Raw genomic sequence first — 23,797 nt, forward strand, 5'->3', positions numbered from 1 at the left:
CTATTGCATCAGGACAAAGTCCACTCTCCAGTCTATGCTTCTTGTACAAGTTCTTCAGGACCTTGGCACTTCCAAAACACTTAAAGCGGCTTTTGACATTATTATAGTACCAATCCAGAGACTGGATCCTTAGGAGCCTAAAGCAGAAAAATAAACTACATATTTGGAATTATTCTACAACAAATAAATGTGGGGAAAAAATGATTTAGGCCTCAGATCACAAACCTATTAATTTTTGAACACTTCTTTATTGTTTGTACTTTGCAAGTGTCTGGTACACTAAGGCAAGAAAAACCCAAAAGGTTAAGCCGTAAGTAAATATCTTCTTCTTATTACACAAGGGTTTGTTTGGTTTTGGTACTATCAGACAAGGTGGTCTCTCCTTTTACATTTTAATGCTTACCCTACAACCTCTTAAAAATACAAACAAGCCTTGGAACAACACAGGGCTTAAAAACAGCCTTTATTTACACAGATTTACAAATAATGTAAGAACACAAGCCCATTAATGTGCCACAAAACCCTTCCGTTTACATAAAAACACATTACTGCTTTTATCTGGGGAAAGCAATAGAGCAGAGAAAGCCTAACAGAGGACCTCAAAGCAGAATGAGCCACAATTTGCTTTCTCACTTTCCTCAGGAAGCATCCCTGACAACAGTAATTCATCTTAACAGACTTGTCCCCAGAGCTCTGATGCTTTATATAGCCATGAGATACTGGCAAGCTCTGTATTATTTCCAGTGTGGCATGTGGCAACTCGCTTCACCTGTTCCTGCAGCAGTGCATGGAGAGAACCTGTGCCATGTTCCCAGGCAAAACAGCCCCAGGTAACCCACCGCAGACCTGGAGGTTTCCTACTGAGGATGTCACTAGGGGGGATGCTAGGGTTCCAGAAATTAAAGCTGGTTTATTCTTAAGAGCAGGTCTAGGAGAACAAAAGGCTAATGTCAGTGCCCAGTGTCAATATATGAATCTCTAAAGAAATTATGTCACCATAAGGAGGGCCAGACTCTCAGCATTTCCAGACTTCAACATATTTAGATGTTTTAACTCCATTTTCTAAACGGACCAGGGCCCGTTTAAATTTGTGTGAAAACCAAAATTGACAGTATCACTGTCACCTTTAAATTTTCCTTCAGGGACTCTGGAGTTTTCTTTGTAAACTGCATGGCAAGTGACAATGCACAATTTTTGTTTTGTCACCTACTGACAGACTAGAAATGTAGTTCTTACTCAGCACTGAACCAGAGGAGATACTAAGTAACAAACAATCAAACATGCTGAGCCTGGGGGTTCAACCATGTGTTTTCAGTCTGAAACCAGACTTTTTAAGTTTCAATACACTGATAAAAAGGAACATCCACTTCATGAAAAGCAGAACATCATTATATAGTACACTTGTCTGTCATCACCAGAAAGTGCTTAGTAGCAAACAGCAGCAGTGGGAAATTAAAAATAAAAATCAATTATGCCTCTCATATTCAAACTGTGAACCCTTGAAGTTACATTAGCTGCTCTACAGAAGACAACTGAAGAAAAAGCTCATAATGGAACAGAAGTTTATTTTTTTCTGCATTCTGTGTCAGCAAGTGGATGCAGGAGAGATGTTTACAGATAATGTAAGAATATTAGCCCTTTAATATCTATTTACACAGTAATATCCCAAGCCTAACTATTTATTTTTTTTTTTTTTTAAACATTCTTACATGTGGTGCAGAGATGACTGATGAAATGCAAGTGTCCAGAACACAAACAGTGGGAGGGATGCCTTGGTCTGTCTGTGAAGTACAGGGTTTCTGAATTGCCATAATGTTGCTACTAAAATATCTGCCTGCTATGATGCTGGGCCAAGGCCTGATCTACTGACCAGAATCTTTGCTGCTGGCACAGTGATGAATCTGGACAGAGGAAGATTTCTCTCTCAAACCTGCAATTCTTTGGCATTTTGAGAACCTGCCTTCCTTCCTCGTGGGCAGGAAACACTTGCTCTCATGTAAACTGCATCAGAATACTATGTCTTCTGTTTGCTGAATTTCCTTCACTTTTGTCCACTGAGTTTCTACAGAATCTGACAGGGTAACATTTCAGTCAATAGCACAGAGTCACAATCATTATGAAGGATAAAACTGCATGACTGTGTTGGAATTGGCTTAGCAGGAGGTATTGACCAGAAAGAATGCTTTTCTGCCCAGTAAATACAGTGTTCTCCAAGCTGTCCACAAAAAAGTATTGTAGCACCATCACCACTAGGGGACTTACAGCACTGGGAGTCCTCAAATACATTGTTTTAGAGCTCTGAAGATCCTTACTAATTCCCTCAGCATGTTTACCAAGAAACCTCAGCTGCACTAGCTCAAAATGCTAAACTTGTTATCTTGGAAGCCAAGTAAGCCCAGTTCTTAGCATTCAGACAGTGACAAAACAAAAAAAAGAGAGAGTTCTGTGTGAGTTAAGATAGCCTGTTATGAATGCTGACCTGGCAGCTTGAGAAAACAAAAGATGTGATTCATTGCAAGCTTGCTTCCTCATCTTTTTCCCTGTGTCACCATGTTTTTCTGGGTTTGATCAATACTTATTGATCAATACTTGATCAATAGCAGAAAGCTAACAGCACTGGTGTCTTGATGAGGTGAGAATGCTTTGCAACTAAAGCAGGTAATTTTTTTGTAATGATAACATTTTCTGTATGTGAACTTTGGAAGAGTCAAAAGGATTATACATCTCAAAGCAACCATGAAAGGAGATGCTTGCCTCTTTGTACTAGTTAATCTGGTGTAAACACAAGGATTTTTTTATTTCCTTTCTTTTTTTTTTTTTTTTTTTTTTTTTTTTTTTTTTTTAGGTTTCCTTGTGTCTGCAGGATTAACACTTTGTGAGTAATCTAATCATCTCATGCTTCCCTCCTATGAGCTGGAGAGCTACCAACACTCCAAATCTATGCCTAGGTCCTGAACATGATTTATAACAGATTACAATGCCTCCTCTAAAGCTTTTCAGCCTCTTAACTTTCAAATAAGTCACAATGTCCCTGCTGATTCCTCCTACAGAGAAAGGATTTGGAAAAGAGAGAACTTCTCTTATAGATACTAAAATAAAGGACTCATTCGGAAGAGAAATAAGAGCATTTTCACCTCATTTCAAAATCTTTTAATGCTGACCTATATTTTAAAGCTGTTTTCTGCAAAAGCAGTCCATGAGTCCAGGATAATGAAAGACTATGACAGTGCTAGCATTAAATTGTTGGAATGAAACACTTCCCTTATTAGCTTTAACAGAAGCATGCAAGTTCTCTCTGTGAAATTGAATTTCACATTTAAAGGATATATTTGTCTGCATTTTAAAGAAGCAGGACTGGCTGAAGCCATTTCATGCTTTTTCTGTGCAGCAAAGATTGTTATGTCTTTATTGATAAATAGCTTTGAACACTAAAGACATTATTTATGTTATATAACATTGCCACGGATTTGAGTTGCATTTTGATATGATTTTGGCAGAGGACAATACTGTTATTTTAAAATTCTGTCTTACTAGAAAGTGTGAAAGCCAGGATGATGCTTTTGATTTAGCATTAAAACTTGAACAAGTATTAGAAAGCCCCTATCCCTTTTTTAGTACTACAATGTGTTTGTCTTAATAAGCAGCACCATGAGAAGGGATAAGCCCATTAAAATCTTTGTAATTTGTTTTCAGTACACCTGAAGTACCCAAATAGTAAAGTTCTAGCATATCCTTCAGGAAAAAAAGTACACCAGCTATGTTGGGAAGTGGGGACATGAACCATCTCCCTCATTATTACTGATGACCAGAAGACAATCACATGAAAGACATCACTCACACAGTACTCAAAACATAGAAGATTCTTTAGTGATTTACCATTTTAATTCTTTTTTCTGCTAAAAAGTTGAGAGATTTTACTTGGTCTAAAGGCAATATAAAGCTTCTGCAAGAACTTTTCTCTAAAAGGTACTACCAATTTAATATGTATGACCTCAATCTCTATTCATTATACAAGCTGCACTATGAAGAAATGTTTTATAAAAGCATTTTTCCATTTTTTCAGTTTTCCATGAACTTTGTGAGAAGTTTCTCCCCACAAGACAAACTAGTCACTTACTAGTTTATCTAAGTCAGGACGTGCTTTCTGAAATCTTACAAACGCTTACATCATTTGTCAGGGTGAACACTTGGATTTTCCTTGCTACTGATTTTCACTGGATAATGGAGGCTCATTTTTTAGTTTTTCATACCTGTGTTAAGAAACCTTCCATAGCTTTGTGCCGTCAATTTGGGCAGTAAACTATTCAAGTCCCTCAAATGCCATCCTGTGCTTCTCCTGCTGTGTCCGTGACCTACTACAATACCCAGCCTCAGGCATTCAAGATCTGCATTCAGCAAGTGATTAGTTTCACTGAGCAGTGGTGCTGCTCTACCATTCTTGGACCTTTTTACTTTTGGGGATGTGACAATTTTTTAAAATTAAGAGAATTTAAAAGGCCAATCAAATGCATCTCTGAAATGCACAGGTCAGAAGTGGTCTCTGTGGGGACGCTCCAAAGCACAACACAACCACATCAAACTTAAGAAATATTAGAAATGCAAATTGTCAGAGGAAAACCAGCATCAATGTTCAGTTTTCACTCTTTGAAAGCATTCCCTGGGCTCACCGAACTGCCTGGAGGCTCAGCCAAGAGTGAAGTGATGGAGGGTGTGGGAGCCAGGAGAAGACTCTGTTGAGCATTATTGAGCTCTGTCAGAGCTGGGACACCATGGACACAAGTCCCCCAGAGCAGACCTGCTTAGCCAGATGCTGGGCTGGAGCCAGCCATGCTGCAGCCAAACATTCCTGCCTTTTACCCTGATGCTCCCCTGCAGATGGGTGACTGCTGCTGTGGGACTGACATCCTGTAAGCCTTGGCCCCTCCTGGGGAGCTGCACATCCATCTCCCTCTGGCTGCATTAGTGCCATGTCATGCATCAGTGGTTGGGAAACTCCAGCTAATACAGACTAAGCTGTGACAGGCCCCCCACCTCCCACAGGCTCTCTCCCCATTCTGACTCACACGCAATATGAAGCTCAAGGCCTTTGTTTCCATTTCTCTTTGTTTCCATTTGTCCAAAGTAGCCTCAACCTGGTGCCCAAAGAAACAATTAAGATTTAACCTGTCACTTCTTATTTACTAATTTTAGAGTAAAATTGCTTCAAACTCAAATTGTTTCTCTGCCAATAGCAATATTTGCTTTTTCCTTTGGGCTGATGCTTTAAAGCTTGTAATGTACTGCTTATTATAAATTGTTGAATTAAAGGTTTTCAGTTTCTTTCACTTTCAGTGAAATCAAACCTCCTTCCAGGTTCACCTTCATTCCCCTCAGGATGAACCACTTTAACACAAAACCACTACACACATGAATATCCTACCAATGCTCATTTCTCCAAAAGTCAGACTTAAAAAACCATATACATTGAGAAAGTTCAGCACCCTGAAGCCCTGAAGAGGAGCTTTGGCCAAGCTCATGTTATTTCAAGTGGGCACTTTTGTTTTTGCATCTATCCCCTGCTTATGAAAGGCAGTTATTCACAGAGGAAAAACAGCTCTTAATCATTTGCCCCAGCAGACCATTGTTAACTCTTTGTAACACTCCCTTCCCAAGCCTTAAGTTGAAATCCAATTTATTTTCTTCTTGATGGCATTCTGCAGGTCACCTATCTCAGAGCACTGAGCCATGCAGGTGTGTCACAGGAAAGGCCACAGCAGGGCACGATGAATTCACTGCTCTGCAGTCAGCAAAATCCATGTAACAGCAGAGGGGAAACTATTGAGTCAAAGCACCTACCCCAGAATGAAAACTGCCTACCCCACTGAAAACATCATCTGTCTTTCTCACAAGTGGAACAAAACAACTGTCCAAGTCCCTCACAGTGAAATAATGACTCTCCTGTGCAGCAGACATGAACTTGGCCAATAACTGCACTGCAGGCTACAGTAGGTTAATTATTCAGAGAGCTCAACCAAGAGGGCAGTACCACACAGAGCATTTCCTAAAAACCCACATTCTCCTAACCATTAACCCAGAAGTTTGCTGCTCCAGTTTGGGCTTTTAAACTTCAACACCGAACAACAAGAATTTAAGGTTAGCAGAGAGGAAACAAAGATTTGTTTGTTTACCAAAGACAGCAATATGTGCAACCCTCAAATTTAGTTACTGTCTTCTTTAGCTTTGAAATCAGCACTCAAGAAGTTGGATAAGGGAAACAGAGTAGGTTTTACACAGAAAACCTACATATACTTCATGAATGCAAGAAAGACAAAAACTTGTAACAAGTTCACCTAATGGTTATTGAGGGAAGTATTAAAATCTCTACCACCCAGGCCCTTTGAACCAAGTCTCAGTGCCTTTACAAAGGGATATGACAAGGATTGCTCACAGCAGCACGTGCCAAAATGCAGGCATCACTTCCTATGTTATGAAGCAGGCCATAGTAAGTGATTGCTGGTTCATAAAAATAAGATACTGAGTCATACTAGCTCAAATAAAAGGCTCACCTAGCCTTGTACTCTGTGTCTGGCCATTGGAAATTACATGGAAGAGATGACAGGAAAGCTCCAGTAAGCAGAGACTGCCTTCAGCACACTCAGCACTGGTCAGCTCAGGATTCTGTGCTTGACATCAAAACAAAGTCTCAAGATACATATAGATGGACTTATATTCCATAAATTTGGTTATACTTCACCTGAATCTAGGCATACTTCTGGCCCACTCAAAGCTCTCTGACAATCAGAGTATGCAGCTGCTTGCCATATAGGGATGCTTTGCCTTTCTTCACTTTAACATCTAAATTCTAATTCTCTGGATGCCCCATACACACCCTGACATGAGATGCTGCAGCAAAGCTGTGTAAAACCAGCACACAAACCTGGGAAAAAAGCTTTAGTGATAATACAGGCATTATAGAATAGCTGAGGAAAACCAGCAAGTGATGTGTTGGTTTCAAAATGAGTTAAAGTTCATGTTCATGTTCATTTCCCTCTACTGGATAACACTTCAAAACTCACTAAAAAGGGAGAAATATCTTAAATATGTTGTATGCAAAATCCACTAAAAAGCCTTTCTCCATTGACAGACATTTCTCTGTACCATAAGTCTTTGACTCATATGACCAGTGGTAGACTGATCTGATCTAATCTAATCTATGTTAAAATAAACCATGAGACTGCTGATCCTCAAACACATCATTAAATTATTGGACAGTAATCGGTATGTAAAACTCAGTAGTCAAGCATGTGCCTCTTACAGACTTTCTGAAAACTAGAATGGAGAAGATTCAGTGCCCCTCTTTTAAGAAAATAATGGATTTAGCCCATGTTTTATTAAATAAAAGAAAAAAAGAGAAAGATTGATTGATACTTGTAATCTTTGTGCTAGTCTTTCCTCACGTAGGAAAACAGACACAAGAGTAGAACCTGTCAGCATTTAACTGAGCTATTTTGCCCTGCATTTTCCCTGTGCAGCTGTAGGTCAGGATTCCCTGGCTCACAAATAAATGTGTATTTGACATATTAACATGACCTGCTGCTCACAGAAAGCGTGTTTTGTTTTAGGGTAACCCAAGTGAAATACAGATCTTGCAGCAGTTATTAAAGTCAATTTTTAAAAAGAAGAGGGTTTTCAAACCCAATGCTTCACTGTAATTTAGCTGACTATAAACTCCAGGGGTGACAACATGATTGTGCAGCATTAACAGCAGTTAAAGCAGTGACCTAAGAAGGGGCAGGACCTCTCTTCAGGCATCTACCAGCAGTAAAAGATATGAGGCCACATCCAATACAGCTCTTGACATTATCTCAGCATGAGCTAATAAAAATTTGCCATAACAACATGCTTATAAGGATGTTTGCCATGTCTTACAGTCATTAGGGAATGTTCTTTCCCCATTTTTGCCTTGTAAAGTGAGCCTCAGTTAACTGGTATTTATTTATTCAGATCCCACTTATGAACTGTAGAGTTCAAAAGGCTGTATTGCAGGGGAGCTGGCAGAGAGCTTGCAGTACAAGTTACTGCTGCTTTCAAGCAACTGTGGCAGAGCCCCAGGCCATAAAAGAAATGGGATCACACTGGTGTTCCCCTTGCCCCCAAACATTATGAGCTACACATCTATCACTCCCAGCAGATACACAGGCAGCCTGTTCGTAATGACTGCTGCCATCCACCAATGTTTTCCTATCCTAATGTTGAAAGGTTTTCTTAACATTTAAGCTGAACCTTCCTTGTTTCTATTTAATGAGACAATTTGAGATGTTTGCTCTTTTCCTTTTTCCTTAAAAAAAAAAAAAAAAAAAAAAAAAAAAAGAGGCTAACAAATCCAGTTTTATCCCAGACCGTGTTTTCTAGTCATTTAATCATTACCAGTGTTTCTTTCTCTGGGATGAGTATGAAAACACCCAAGTGGTCTGTATGGTTCTTTCAACACAGATTCAGAGCACATAATCTGAGGCCATACCTGCACTCTTTCATGAAAGCCAAATATAACTGTGGGGATGTGACTCTGCACAGCACAGTCCCAGTGGATGACATCCCACACTGAGGGCACCAGATATGCAGCACTGATCCTGCATCTGGGTTACACACACCTCCGAGTGCACACACACCTCTCAAAGCCTTGATCAGACTTGCACCATAGGAACTGCCAATTCTTTAGAAAGAATGAGCTGGTCAAACCAAGTGAAGGCTATTCTCAATCCACCTTTTCTTTAAGCTGATAATTACATGGATGACACTTTCATAAATGAGGTTTAAAGTGTCCCTCTCTGACATTTAGCTGTTACACCTTGTTACTGATCAGCAAATAACTCTGTAACATAGGAGAACCATGAAGCCTGTCCTTCTGTCATGTCTGTAACACTACCAACTCCACCTGCACAAAAAGCACAGTTCTCTTCATTTGACTCTTCCTTTCCCTCCTGGGTTGGTGTGTAATAATTCCCAGATGCTACTGCAGCCAGTGTAGATCATTCAGTGGCCAAAAAAGGTTTGTAGTCCTCATTACCACACGTGTAAATGGAAAGAGAGAACTTGCCCCTTCTTTTCTCAGCTCTTCTACATGTTTCATTCAATGCTTGGAAATTTCTTCCTTACCACACTGCCAAGTATTTCCCTCTTAAGCCTTTCATTAAAACACAGATCTTTATACAGCCCATTAATATACCTGTCAACTCAGATGAAAATTAAGTAACCACTGAATATTTGAAACTGAATGGAAAAATAAGTCCAAATCCCTTTGTAAAAGCTGGAAAACCCAGATACTGCACAAATGAAACATTCCTCATATTTGTTTTAAAGTGCTTTTTCCAGGATAAATTCCTGACATTTGTACATGATCCATGAATTTATTTCATGACACAAAAATCATAAAAATAAAAAATATTACCTCTGGAAAAATCTTCCCCTTTAAGTAATTTCACTCAGAAATTTTATTTCATGTAAAATTTTTGTTTTGTTTCTTTTTTTTTCCCCTCTTATCTTGTAATAAAATACATCTTCAATATCGCAGTATTTTTCAAAGGAAAGGAATTTTATATCCTGGCCATCTGGTACCACATACTTTTCTAGGAAAATCATAAGAATTAATCAATACTGGATCATTAGTAAATTTATGACACTCTCAGGCACACAACATGCTAAAGTAAAAGCAAATAAACATGAATCAAAACAAGTTATTACAGCTACACTGACACACATATATTGGCTGTCCCTGTCATGTTTCTACTTGCTACAATGCATCAGCCTAATTTTTGTTTCAGATTTCTGAAAGAAGACACACAAAAAAACCCCAAAAATCCATACTGACAGTACCTCAAAATGAATGCATCCTGCTGCTTTTCTTAAGAAATAACAACAGCAACAGATACTCATAAATTCTCAATTGGAGAGACATTCATTTCCTGCTGTGCTATCACTACACATTTATCCTTTGCACCTACCCACTGAAGTGAAGGAAAATTCATACGGAAACCTTATGTAAATAAACTTCTGAATGCAGAGAGCAACATCAAAACAGCCTCAGGAACATATGCTCATTGAACTTTGCATTCACTTTACTGAAACAAAAGTTATTTATAGTCAAAATACAACTGAATATAAATGGCTACAAATAAATAAACCATTCATCCACATGAGAAGTGTTTTCCATAACCACAGCAGATACTAAAGGAAGCTACAGAGCATAAAGGCACTTTGATTAGTTACTCAAATTACCTAAGTTGAAGGCTTTTCTTTCAGTAAACTTCATTTTTAATCCACAGATTCTTGAAAAACAGCTGAAGAACAACAAAAGTAAGGTCGATCAAGCATAAAAATTTTCACAAAAGAGATACAAACTCTGCTCCATCAGAAAAAAATACCAGAGGATAAACCATGCAAATTAATTCTGTAATCCTGATTAGAAAAATACGTAGCGCTTTTCATATAGAGCTCAAGAACTCCAAAAAGACAACAATCCTCTGCTTGAAGGTCTGTTTCTGTTCTTGTATTTGGAGAAAGCTGTGAACAAACAGCTGTGAAATGCCAGCAAAGATGAGAAGATTCATCACCATGCAAAATCAAAGAGAAAGCTGGGCTCATTGCAAGATTATTTAGGAAAGAAAAAAGGAAAAAGAAGAGAAAAATAATTTAAAAATACTTTGCTGGGGAGTGAAGAGATGCAATTTCAGTTCCTATCCTTTGTACTGGTCACCTCACCCAACAAGCGCAACATCTGCTGGAGTAGGCTGCACTGCTTTTTTTCCAGGAGCTGTGCACACAGCGATTCCACCACCCCTTTGTGAGATGACATACTTGTTGCTTTGCAGCTCCACAAGCTACAGAATAGCTTAAGGAACACACTGGAGGCACTGATGTGTTATCCAGCAGGAGCATGACACCTCCAAATCCTCCCAAGCAGGTCCCCAGCTGGGAGGTGTTAGGAAAGCATTTCCCCACCACCCACCCACCACCTGTTGTGGTAGGAGGAAGAATTAGACGGAGTGATGTTGCACTTCCCCGGAGAGCAAACTACCCAGACAAGGTTCAGGTGTTTATCCAGCAGTTCCAGCAGGGAGATTTCCTTGAATTACAGTGAAAAATGGGCTAGAAGCAGAATAGCTGGCCAGCCCCAGGAGGTGGGCTCAGTCATTTGCTGCACCTCAGCAGTTCTTCCCAAATGGACCAAGGGCAGCACATCAGAGAGTATCTGATGCTGTAAAAGGGTCCACTACTGCTATGTGCACATGAGCATCCTGTATGTGCCTCCTAAGTTACCACTCCATTTCTGCTTTTCTATCTGTTGTGCTATTTATGCATCATACAGGGTATGACTGTTGGGGTTTTTTTCTTTTCTAATAATTTGTTTTTTCAAACCAACTCCAGTGTCACTGCATTTAAAATGGTGAGGCTTTCCGGGTTGCACAGAAAATATTTTTAGTTAGAAGCTTTATTGTGCAAGCTGTCTAGCAGTCTGACAAAAGCTAAATTCCAGCTTATGGCTGAAAACTGTAGGAAAAATTCCAAATCCTTTATAAATTATACAAATGAGACTTTAATCCCAGCTGGCCTCACTAACAGGGGCTCTACATCTGGGCACGCATACAAACGTATTTTTCATATGGATTTTCGGTTATTTGAATAATGAAAAATAAAAAAAAAAAAAAATAAACAACCAAACCCAAATCTCTGTTTTTATAAATACTCTGATCAGAGTAATAAAAAAAAAATCAAGCACAGATTAGCCAGACTGTCAGAGAAATACAGCTGTTTCTCAAAACTGTTCCTGCTTCTGGGTAAAATTGATCAGCTGTCCAGAGGATTCAGTTCCCTAACAGCAGAAATCTTCAAAGCCATACAATCCTCCTGCCTTCTCCAAGGCAAGCTTATTCTCGTCTGCAGAAGACAGGGGGTATCCTCACAGGGCCACCCAGTTGTGACAAGATGTGTGTGGTATCAGCAAGTTTGATCAACCAAGAAAAATGGGAGGAACTAGAGAACTAGAAGAATCAGTGTATGAACAGGAGGGATGGAAACAAGAGGAGCTGCAAAGCTACCCTGGTCATGCACATGCTGATGCCAGCATGCAGTGCCTATGAGTCCCTTGGTGCTGGCCTCCAGCTGCTGGCAGGGAATGGAGCACAAACATCAAAGCCCTCCTCAGCTACATCCACAGGGCTCAGCTGAGAAGAGCCCCTTTATTCATAGAAGAAACAAACACTGAGAATTTCTGAATTCACATCAAACTCCAATTAATATCTGGTAGATAAAGGATTTATGCTACTTGGCCTATATGTCTCTTCCTGCTTTAACTGCAAAATGTATCACTGCCACAGGTTTTCATTTTTGATTAAGGTAAAGCCACAGGGGGCATTTTGAAGAATAAGGAAATCAAGTTCTTTCTAACATTTTTCCAAACAAGTTGCTTAAGCCCATAGTGAATAAAGGGATTTAATGCAGAATTGCTGCATAGAGACACTCATGCAGTTTCACCTGGCAGTGGCAGAGGAGCTCCCACAGCAATAACAGGAGCTATCTTGAGCATTCCTCCTGTGTGTGGTGACCACAGGGAGAGGTGGCACCAACAGAAGCCATTTCTCATTTCTGAGGCATCATTTACTCTCACCTCTCTTCAAAGGAGACAGAATTTAGGCCAATTCTCAAGCAGAACTCCTCTCACAGAGAAGAGAAGCCTGACAGCACTTTTCTTGGGAAGCAATCCTAACTCCTAGGATCATCCACTGAGCAGGCTGGTTGTAGTCTGAACTACCAGCTGATAATATGGCCCATGATACAGGCTGCCAAATGGCTGCTGAGCCCCAGTGGTTGGAGACAGAGGGGTGCATGTCTGTCTATCCACTACATGCCTTAAAAAGAGGAAAATCTTCCTTCTCTCTGTACATATACAGTACTTTTGTGAGTCACCATGGGTAACTCATGCTGCTTCCACCCCTTTTCCTTGTCATTCTTTTTTCTCCATTCCTCTTCCTTTCCATAGGGCAAGGTGGATAGGATCATTCACAAGCAGGATAAATTATTTGCTTGCATAATTGAAGACAAATTTGCAGAGTACTAGGGTGGGTGGGCAGGCAGGCAGAAGGCATAACATTTTGAATGTTACCTGTGTATGTGTTGTTTCATTAACACACTGACCTTCTTTTAGGAGGTCAGACTACAAGAACTCACCAGGCCAGCAGAACCAGGGAGGTGAAATGTCCAGTATACACAATGCTTAAATTTTATCCCACAGAGGGTGCAATTTCGCATTTGCCCTATTACAAAACAGTGCAGGTGCTAAAGTAATTTCAATTACACAAATACCGATGAGAAAATAATTAAATGACCATTTTTAGGGGATGTTTTTTATGGATTTGGCACACATATTTTCAACCAAAAAAAGTTAAAATTATTTTGGATATAGAAAGGCATTTTAAAAAAATCATATGATTGAGACACAGAACAGATTAATCTTTAAGACGACAGATTAATCTATATGAAGTCAGATAGATACATTAAATCTGGTAACTGTGTAAAGGAAAGTGAAAAGTTAAAACCAATTATCTCTTCTAGATATGAAACAAATAAATATCGACTACTCAAGGGTGTTTACCCTCCACTTTTCATTTAGTTATGATGAACGTGTATTAAAAAAAAATTCTTTCTCATTTCCTTCATAAGTTCATTTTTGAAAAGGAGTACAGATCTCAGGAGTAGAAACACCAGGGAAGGAGGGAAAACACAAAAATCAGAAAAAAACCTGACAGAAAAAGCAAGCTGCAACAATGGGATTACTTATTAAGTATACCAAGATTTTCCAGAAAATGTCAAGAAACAGAGTTAAAAACAAGAACTTCTTTAATAAATAGTAACCAAAGTATTTTTGCAGGTCAGAGCCAGCTACTAATCCTGTGGTACAACCTAACTCTCCAAGGGAAAAAGTGCAACAATTTTATGGTAGGTGAAGCAGCTAATAGAACTATTTTACATATACCCTATTTTATGTGGCATTTTATATGCTTTTTTACTACTCTTCACAATCAATAAGTATATACAATATACCACAGTTATTTGAAACTTACTACCTCATTGACAATAATGCCATTATTTTAAAACAATTAAGATCTTCAAAAAGCAGCCAACAAAAAAGCTCAATTTCCCAAGACACCAGAATAGCAGGAGTCAGGTCAGCCTAGCTGAATGCTTTTAGTTATATTCCCTTTTTATAAACAAGACCACCACTCCAAGTTTGGACTTATTGAAAATTACTGCATCCTAGGCTAATTGAATGCTCCATAAAGTAGGAGACTTCAGAAAAAAAGGGAATTGTCTTCCCTCCTGATATCACCCTTGGATCCAATGTCACCTCTCAGTCCACCAGTAGCATGTTACTTTGAGGAAAAGCTTTCATAAAAGTCTTTGATCCTGTTGGAAAATAATATTTGCAGAAATTTCTGTGTATCATTGATATCCAAAGGTGTCTGCCACTGTGACAGTAAAAATATACTTGGAAAATTAACATCAGGACTCTGCTTTAACCTTTGTATTACCATGTGAATTCAGAACAATTCAGCCACTGAAAGTCATTGGCCAATACAAGGGGAAATGAGGACATCAAATCACCACAAAAAACCAAGTGATGGTACTGACACTGTTATTTCAGACCATTCAGTTCAGAAAATAATTGGAATATCCAGCTCCACTCTAAACAGCCCTTTCCAGACACCCATATGTGAGCTGTGAGGCACAGGAGGGAGCACACAGACACACAGCACAACACTCATGCATATGTTGTGCAGCACCACAGGACTGTACAGCTCTGCATGCACTACTCTGCAACTACAGAAGACACATTCAAGACTTGGCACACCAAACTACTGCAGCCATTATCACAACATTTCAGCTGGGTTATGTTCAAGTTGCCCATCACCCAGGGCCTGCACTTAGTAGTTATTTAGCCCAGTGAGGAAACTTAATTGGTAGAGGACCAAAGTTTTTCATAGGAGATTTAATTTCTGTTAACCAAACCTCTGACAACAAAGGAGCAATATGTGGCTGCCTTTGAAATTGAGTCACTTCAGTAGGAGGACAGGGAGGATGAAGAGAATATGGAAAGATTTTTTCAACCTTAAGTCTTCAAACACATTATCACCCAATTTGTATGAATGCCAGCCACTGTTTCTGGCAGACTACATGATGTCTTGTTGTATTCTACAGCCAATTTGTTGACTCTAATTAGGAATGTGGGAATAGAGTAACAAGAAAAGAGAAATAAAAAATTAGAGTGCACAGTGCCAGTTACTATAGTGAGATACACACTCTTTCATTATTATTTTTTTAATGTAGCTGTACATAGGTTGCATCCAGCTGCTTCTTTAAAACCAGTCATAAGTAGTTCCACAAAAAAGAATAGCATTGTTTACACTGGAAAAGATCTCTAAGATCATTGAGTCAAACTGTTAACCTAACACTGCCAAGTGCATCACTAAACCATATCCTTAAATGCCCCATCTTACATACCTTCAGGGATGGTGATTAACACACCTCCCTGTGCAACCTCCTTTCAGGGAGTCCTAGAGAGTGGTACATTTCCCCTCAGCCTTCTTTTCTCCAGGTAAGCAACCCCAGCTCCCTCAGTCTCTCTTTATAAGACTTGTGCTCCAGACTCTTCCCCAGCTCTGCTGCCCTTCTTTGGACACACTCCAACACATCAAAGACTTGAGACTGTGATGATTAAGCAAGGAAAAGACAAGAGGCACATCTGGGGTTTTTTTTGTTTGTTTGTTTTTTTCTCTGTTGTACCCAAACTTCTTTCAGGGATATTTAGACACAAAGTTCCAGCAGATGGAATAATTTCTGGGGTTTGCTATGCACTGCTCATAATCCTTTCCTCCAAAACCAGGTCTTTTGTGGCCTTATGCCAAATTTTCCTATTTGAGAGAAAATAATTTTTGTCACAGCCAGAAAACAAATGGCTCATCACCTCTCTTCATCCATGTAGCTGGGTGTAGGGACTCACACTGCCTGCAAATGGGCTGCTTTGGCTGAAGGGGAAGGAGTCAACCTCCCATAATATCCTCAGCTGGCCATTGCCTCAATTAATGAACTTCCAGCTGGCAGCTAAGACTCTCCTGAGGCTTCCCCAAAGCCCTGCCTGACCTCATGCAGCACCTGACTAAGCAGGAGCAGCAGCCAGCTCCATGATCTCTCATGGCTCCATGGAGGCTCCAGTTTCCTCTGAGTCTCAGAGCAAGACCTGGGTACCACTTCTCGCTGTGACCTGTGGCTAGAGAGCCACTGAAGAAAAGCAGGCTCCTCCCCTCCTTATGTATCACAGGCAGCAGATGCCTCATACAGAAGAATGCAAAAGCAATTCTTCATCTTAGCCTTCCTTCAGGTGTGTTTTGAAGAGCATTTTGCAACATCTGTTCCCTTTACAGATGAAGGGGCTATGGGAGGGCAATCAGAAGTGTGAATCAATGCACCCAAAAAGGATGGATGAAGCACTTAGATATGAACATCCAAAGGAGTTTCTGACCAACTTAACCACAGTCAATACTGACATTTAGACCCTCCCCAATATCCTGCAACATTTCCTCTTCACTGTCTTCAATGTCTAATGCCAAAATACTCTGACAGATGCAAAAATATAAAAGGAACCCTCCCTGCTTCCACCACGGCACTTTCTCTACTCTTAAAACTCACGGGTTTTGTTTTTGGTAAAGACAGCTGCTATCACAGCTTTTGTTGCTGCCTGAGTGCAGAGAACCTGAAGTGGCACAGGTGGCTGTAAGACACCCATCAGTGCTGAAGCAATCTTTCATAATTTCTTTCTCAACAGAAGCAAATATATCTTAAACAGCTGAAAAGGAGAGTGAGCCTAACAATTTCAATGGCTTTGGTAAGAACTGCCATTAAAATGTCACAGACAGAGGCTAGAGTGTTTACATGGCATTGATGAGCACATTAAAAACCAGAAAGCATGCACAAAGTAATAAGAAGTTCAATCATAATTTTTATAGGAATATTTCAAATTTGTATTTTGAAAATATTGTATCTTCCTAGTGAAAGATGGGGCTTGATTTTGAAACTTACTCAGTTAGCCCTGAATATTGTCTGTCTCTTTCAGTAAGAGAGTTTCCAAGGGGCATATTTCACAGAATCACAGAATTATTGAGGTTGGAAATGACCTCTAAGATCATTGAGTCCAACCATTACATCAAGACATTAAAATTTGCATGATCACAGGATTACATACAGAACACTCACAAACCTTGATCAATTAAAGAGGCCATATAATTATTTACTGTGTGCAGAGCTTTTCTCTCTTCTCCTAAACTTTCTCTTCATCCTCTCCTCATAACTCTCTTAGCACAACAGCCTTGCTGGCAAGAAGCAGCACTTCAGCCAGGGGCAGGCTAGCCATCCACTGGTAGCTGCACACTGTGGGCAAGCTCACAGATTTTTGGCATGTCTGGCAGGCTGTCCAGCAGGTGACTGGCAGTGGCTGGTGTACAGCAAATAGGCAGTGATCAGATGGTCTGTCTGAACAGGTAGTCTGCCTATTCTGGCTGCCAAACCTACACTCCAGACCAACATGTGCAACAGCCCTCGCTGAGGCTGCCTGATTATTAACACAGCAAGAGCTGTGGTCTTGAGCTGGGTAGAAGAGAGGGGGCACAAAGCAGTCCTGGAGTATCAACACAGGTAAGAGTAATAGATGAAACTCCAACAAGCATGTGCCTGTTGTGCATCTCTATTCTAAAAGATTTAGGGCAAACCATAAAAGCTGTAAATTTTCATTATTTGTCAGTGTCGCCACAAGCTATTGTAATGTATTAGAGCTATTGCAAAATATGGGAATGTAACAAGTATCCATTCCCTCAAGGAGTAAACAAAGTGAGTGCCACATCATCTTAGTCTTGAGAAAATTTTACATGCCTCTATGTGCCTGTTCTAAAAGCTCTGGTACTATATAAAAACCTTTGCTTTTTCTGACAGACAACAATGACAATGGATTCCTTGTGCAAACAATATCGAGAAGTTTTATACAAGGGGTGAAGAAACCTGTTTTGAAAGATCTGCATTACTTTCTGCACATCTTGGGATTCCCTTGAACTCCTGAGTCATGTTGATGCTTCTGCCCACACCTATTTTTAGCCCCCACAGCAGGACTAACATGGTCTAAGTGATGGGTAGTGTCATAGTAAAGATTTTGAAGGAGAAGATTCCGAATTGTGAGAAAAGGGGGCTGGGTTCACCTGTGCTTGATTTCTTCCTCCATTCCTACCCTCTCTTCATTCTAATTTTTTTGCAGTCCAGCTCAGGAAGGGGTGCCCAAAAATCCCTAATCCTCCCTCAAAACAAGATGCCTGTTTGAAGTCTTGCTTCTGTGCATTACATCCACTTTGCCAAATTCTCATCAACACTTTATCCAACTAACACCCCAAGCCTAGCAAACCCTACTATAATTAAATGCCGCCTCCCATCTTGGCTTCAACAGCTTACTCTTCTGTGTCTGCCAATTTTTCTGGCTCTTGCTTTGCATTTACTGATATTCTCCTTACCTATCAAAAATCAAAGAAGATTTAAAAATTCAGAGTATCTGATCATAAAACTTTTCTTCAATTTAGGATAACTTAAATCTTTTCACCTAAAACTTAAGCTCTTGGGCAACCATCAACAGCTTACTGGTGACACTTGGTGTGCTGGCTTGAGAGTTAGCTGGGGGTGGCCAAGGAAACTGGCTACCCACTGCCCACATCACACTGCCTAACTTGCCTGCTGGAACAAAATGCCCTCCACCAGCATGCTGGTAGTGATCTTGAGAAATGCAGCACAAAAAGTCTACTGCAGGTAGCAAAGAACAAAAGAGATTTTATTGTAAGTGTAGTCCAAGCTGAAAGGATAAAATGCCACTGAAAGTTTCTTCCTCTCTCTTTTGAGAGAAAGGTGGATTGACTGTACTTGGTGCAGTACACAAACTTGAATCTGCACACTAACACGTTCAAAATATTATACAACCTGCAGTTTTATGTGTTTCAGAAGGTTACATAGAATTAGTGCCTTTGACAAGCTCGTTACAATCATGCATTCACTATGAATACTTGCAGGAAGAGAACTACCATGGGAAACAACGTGCACATCTATTTGGTTAAACAAAAGGTCAGAGAGGAGTATCACAGAGACAGGTAGGTTAATGACTGCCTTAGTTCATTAAATGTCATTTCCATGCTTTCTATCAAAGTTCAGCCAGGCAGTACAGAGTAGTATTGGGATCATTATTATTTCATGATATTTGATATGTAGCAGCAGCTTCTGAAAATAATTTCTAAATTGTCAGCTGACTCACTTCTATAGGTTGTCAGGCACTTGTGGTTTCAATAGTCATGAACAGATAAACCAAAGGTACAGTGGCTGGACTACAAAGATAAAAACTGGGATTCTTGTTTATATATGCAGACTCAACAGAGGTTAATGAGTTATAAATATACGGTATGTAAAACGAATAATGTTCTGTGTTACAGACAGCCCTCTGCCCCAGACACCAAAAGACATGAAACAGATAAAATTAAAGGAGTTTATTCCTAACACATATTTTAGGATTAAGAACACAACCACAAGATTGCACACACCGTCATCTTGCATGTTTGAGTTAGCCCTAGAACGCTTTTGCAGACTAATTTGATATCAGATAAAGGAAAAGATGAAGGATTAACTAAAATTTTGCAAGAGGAGTATAATAGACAACATTAAGTAGTCTTTTTTTTTTTTTCTATTCCACTTACTGCATTGTCATTGCAATCAGAACTTAGGAATGTGCTACTTTACAGAACTTATATGTAGGTAAAAAGGAAATATTGAATTTGGAGTAAGGATGATTGCTCTACTGAAGAAAAATTTCAGAGCATTTGTTCTGAAAATCCTTCTTATAACAGGTAAATCTCTGTTATGTAGGAGAGGAGACATTTGGAAATAAATCTAAAAGATTTCTGCAGAATAGAAATCAAATCTTTAAAAGATAAAAAGATATTTCTAGTACCAAAGTTGTTCATATCTTGTTATTACCAAATCTTGGCTGTTTGAAATAGATGGGTCAGCTTTATTTTTGGATATAGCTGGTTTCTAGAACACTCAGGATTATGTCCAAACTGAACAGATATATTTCTTCTTTAGAAAGTACCATAAAATCTCAGAATGAAAAAAATATTCCAGTTAAAAAACTACATATAGGCTTATCCTCTTTATCCTACATCAACGTCTCTGTTAGCATCAACACTATTTATCTTGGTATCATTATGACCAGAACTTCATTCCTGAAACTGCATATATTCCTCTGCTTCACAGTGGCTGTGAGAAGACACTGCCATAGGTGTAAAATGCACTAAAAACTTTTTCTGGAGCCTTTGATAAGTAATAATGGACAAAAATCTCTTGCAGAAGAATGGAAAAGTGACCACCAAATCACAAATTCAGCTGCCAGTAATGCAAATCCCAGGGAGGGACATTCTCAAAAAGACATGTTGAAACCAATGTTAGATGGCAGCAACTATTTAGAAAGGCACTTAGACCTGCAATGGAGGTAAAAGGCTACTGGCACTCTGTAGCAGCATCAGTAACCCAGAAATAAGAGTTGTGGCTATCCTTAGCTTTCAGTACAACAAGATCTAATGCATTTTTTATCACTTATCACAGCACACCCATTATCTAATCATAACTAACAGAAACACTGTGTTTCATCTTAGGAACAAGACAGACAAAATACATACTGGTGTTTGATGCTGACATTTCTGTTTCAAACCAAGTTGCTTTTGTACCAAAGTGATGTTGCTTGCTCTCCCTTGGTCTCAGGTGCACCTGTCATTTCAGACTTGCTCCCTTTCCTTTTACTGCCTTTAGACTCGAGTTCCTTTGAGAGCTGCAGTTACCAGCTCAGCCCGACACAGACAGAGCTGGTGCCTGTGTACCAGGGCTCTTCACTGTGAGGAGCCAACTAGCCCACGGCCTGCAGGATCAGGGGCATCTCAGGAAAACTCACCTATTACACACCATTGGTGCACAGCCCCTGGAAGCCCAGGATCATGGATGCTCAGGCACCCTCAGTGCTTCTGATGGATCAGCAGCCTCAAACCAGGGCAAAATACAAGCAGGTCCACCAGGGCAAAAAAACCCAACAACTCCAGCAGACGCTTTCTGTCCCATAACACTCTCCAGACCTGGAGTACCATGCAGACAGCTGATTCTTCCTTTTTTCTTTGCTCCTGCTGTCCACTGAGAGAGCATAACTTAAGCATGTGTGTTATTTCAGATATAAAATCTGGGGGCTCAGCTTGGCCAGCAAGCTTTCAGCTGCAGTACTTTTACACTGGTATTGTTGTTTGTGGCCTTTCTAGGGAAATAAAGAATATGAATGCACACACAGAGCAGATATAAATTTTGCACTACAGGACTTCAGGCAGAAGCAGAATTCTCCAGGAATCTGAGTTCCCATAAAGTCATCAGAATGGAGAAATACTAGGTTACAAATGCTGCTGCACTGAGCACTGTGGAGCACAGAATAGATACACTGCCTAATTTCTAGGTAAAGCATCAGATAAATCACTGCATGCTTTTCGTCCAGCCTCCAAAACATAGAGAGTCCTTTAGCAGCATCAACACAAGCAGTCCCAAACAGCCTGGTCATTTAGGACTTACATTTAAATCCTACAGAAGTATTTAAGGGACAGAGGTGTTAAAAGGAAAGAAAATATTTGAGTTTAAATTAGTATCCTCAAACAATGATGCACAAAAAGGGAAATCCCATCTCTGCTTTTTGACCTGGATGTTGACAGGCACAAGTACATTCTTCCTCATGCTGCTGATTTATAAGTGAAGTGTGTGGTGATGAAGCTGAAATGGGCACAGATCCATTGCTCAAATCCATGCATCTGCACCAAATAGAATAGCACATCACCAACTGCAGCAGCACTGACGGTCATCATGACGCAGGAAGAAGGAAATTCACACTTCCTGCATCTATTACTCCTCCTCCACCTATTACCCAGGTATCTGGCACTTGCCAAAACACATGTCCCAGCAGATGCTAACAAAGGGATTAATCAGAGAAGCTTATACCAGCATGTGACCCTCTGGCTCATACACACTGTGCTGCCTGTACAGAAGACTGGTCAAGTCATTCACCAGCTCTGCATTGCTGCTGGTGGAACAGAGGAAGGGATGGACAGACAAGCAAATCCACTACAAATGAGTAAGGCAAAGTTTTTATCAAGTGACTCAGTGTCAAGTGAATAACAGGGATTACTAAAGTACAGACACTGTTACATGAGGCCATTCATATGACTTGTGCCCCCCCAACGATGCAAGAAGTAAATGAACTGAGGACTGGTGACAATTCCTATTTTGCTGCCTGCAATACAACTTAGGGAATATTCGAGAGACAGGCTGAGCCAGAGATAAAAAGTGACACGAGGCATCTGGTAAAGAAAGAGAAACAGACTCAGTTGATTTTTTTTGCACTTCTTCACCCCCAGAGAAATTGAAACAAACTGATTGCTAAAGGCTCATCAAATGGGGCTTATTGTTCCAGTGGTACTGCTTATTCCCCTTGAGAATCAGAGAAGTTTTCTGCATGACTAAGGCTGTCTGGAAGCCCAGCTCTTCATGGCCACACACGAATCACTTGACACTAAGGAGCATCTCTCTCCACTGACCAGACATGGGCTGGCATGAACATCAACTGAAACCTGGCAGGGCTTTTCAGAGACCTCAAGGTAACTACACAAGCCTGAATTGTTGTTATTCCTCCTAATACACCAGCAATTAAATGGGATGAAGTCTAGTCTCCTTCACCAGGATTTAGGCACTAACATGCCAGAACATCATTCAGTTTGTATACCAAGAGAACACCAACACTGACAAAACCCAAGGCTTTTGATGCACTTTTTGATCTGCAGATCCAGAAGCTTTCTGTGTGAATGTCCTATTCTGAGGACATTCTCCATTTCACAGATGGAATAAAAGTGCTAAGCGCAGGGAGGAATGGTTCAGTAGTAGTTAAAAAGCAGTAGTAAAAAGTAGTGGTTCAGTAGTAGTTCAGTAGCTTAACTCAGTAGTTAGAGTTCAAATCTCTTTTGCATGGGACACACAAGTGAAATGGGGACTCACTGATCATATCAATGGAGTAAATCACCACAAACCCTCAGGACTTCAATACACAACTGCTGTCAGTCCACTTGACTTGCTTTCTCATATCTGACAAAACCAAGTTCCTTCAACTTCAAAATACTTTTAGAGTCAAGTGATAAATATGTTGAGTAACAAGAGACAGTGAACAAACGATAAATAGTTCAGATTAAAAGATGATCCAGTGAGCAAAGGGGCAATGGTACAATCTTCCAGCATGGAATAGATCAAGCCCTGTGCAGCAGCAGCAACATGAGTCACTGGCACACATAAAACCTGTGGGACCTACTTTGCTTCTGGATAAAAACCTCTTCAGGAATGAATGGTACAACTTTCACTGACCTCGATTCTCCATCAGAAGCCAGGAAGTAAGGAAGGATTTTAAGTGCACACATTCTCCTAGCTTATTTTGCACAAACTTCATGGGACAACCCCAGGAAGAATCATGCCTTGAATGCAAGAATTCCACTGAACTGTATGGTACACTAATAAAATACTGATAATTCTAGTACTTTCTAGTATGAGCCAGCAATGAATGAATGCCTTAATCTTTTCTCAAAAAGGTAACTTCTTTGATAAAGCTCATGAGCACTTTCAGTCA

General features: G+C 40.0%; 1 protein-coding gene across 2 annotated transcripts in view; it reads right to left on the reverse strand.

Moving 5' to 3' along the window:
- MYRIP (myosin VIIA and Rab interacting protein) overlaps window positions 1-23,797 on the reverse strand; it is a 203,019-nt gene that overhangs the window by 53,812 nt on the left and 125,410 nt on the right. For both annotated transcript variants that reach the window (XM_056483448.1, XM_056483447.1), the window contains exon 4: window positions 1-137. In XM_056483448.1, coding sequence (XP_056339423.1) covers window positions 1-137 — 137 coding nt within the window. The remainder of the gene's footprint in view (window positions 138-23,797) is intronic.

Source organism: Oenanthe melanoleuca, chromosome 2, assembly GCF_029582105.1.
Source record: "Oenanthe melanoleuca isolate GR-GAL-2019-014 chromosome 2, OMel1.0, whole genome shotgun sequence".
Lineage (NCBI taxonomy): Eukaryota > Metazoa > Chordata > Aves > Passeriformes > Muscicapidae > Oenanthe > Oenanthe melanoleuca.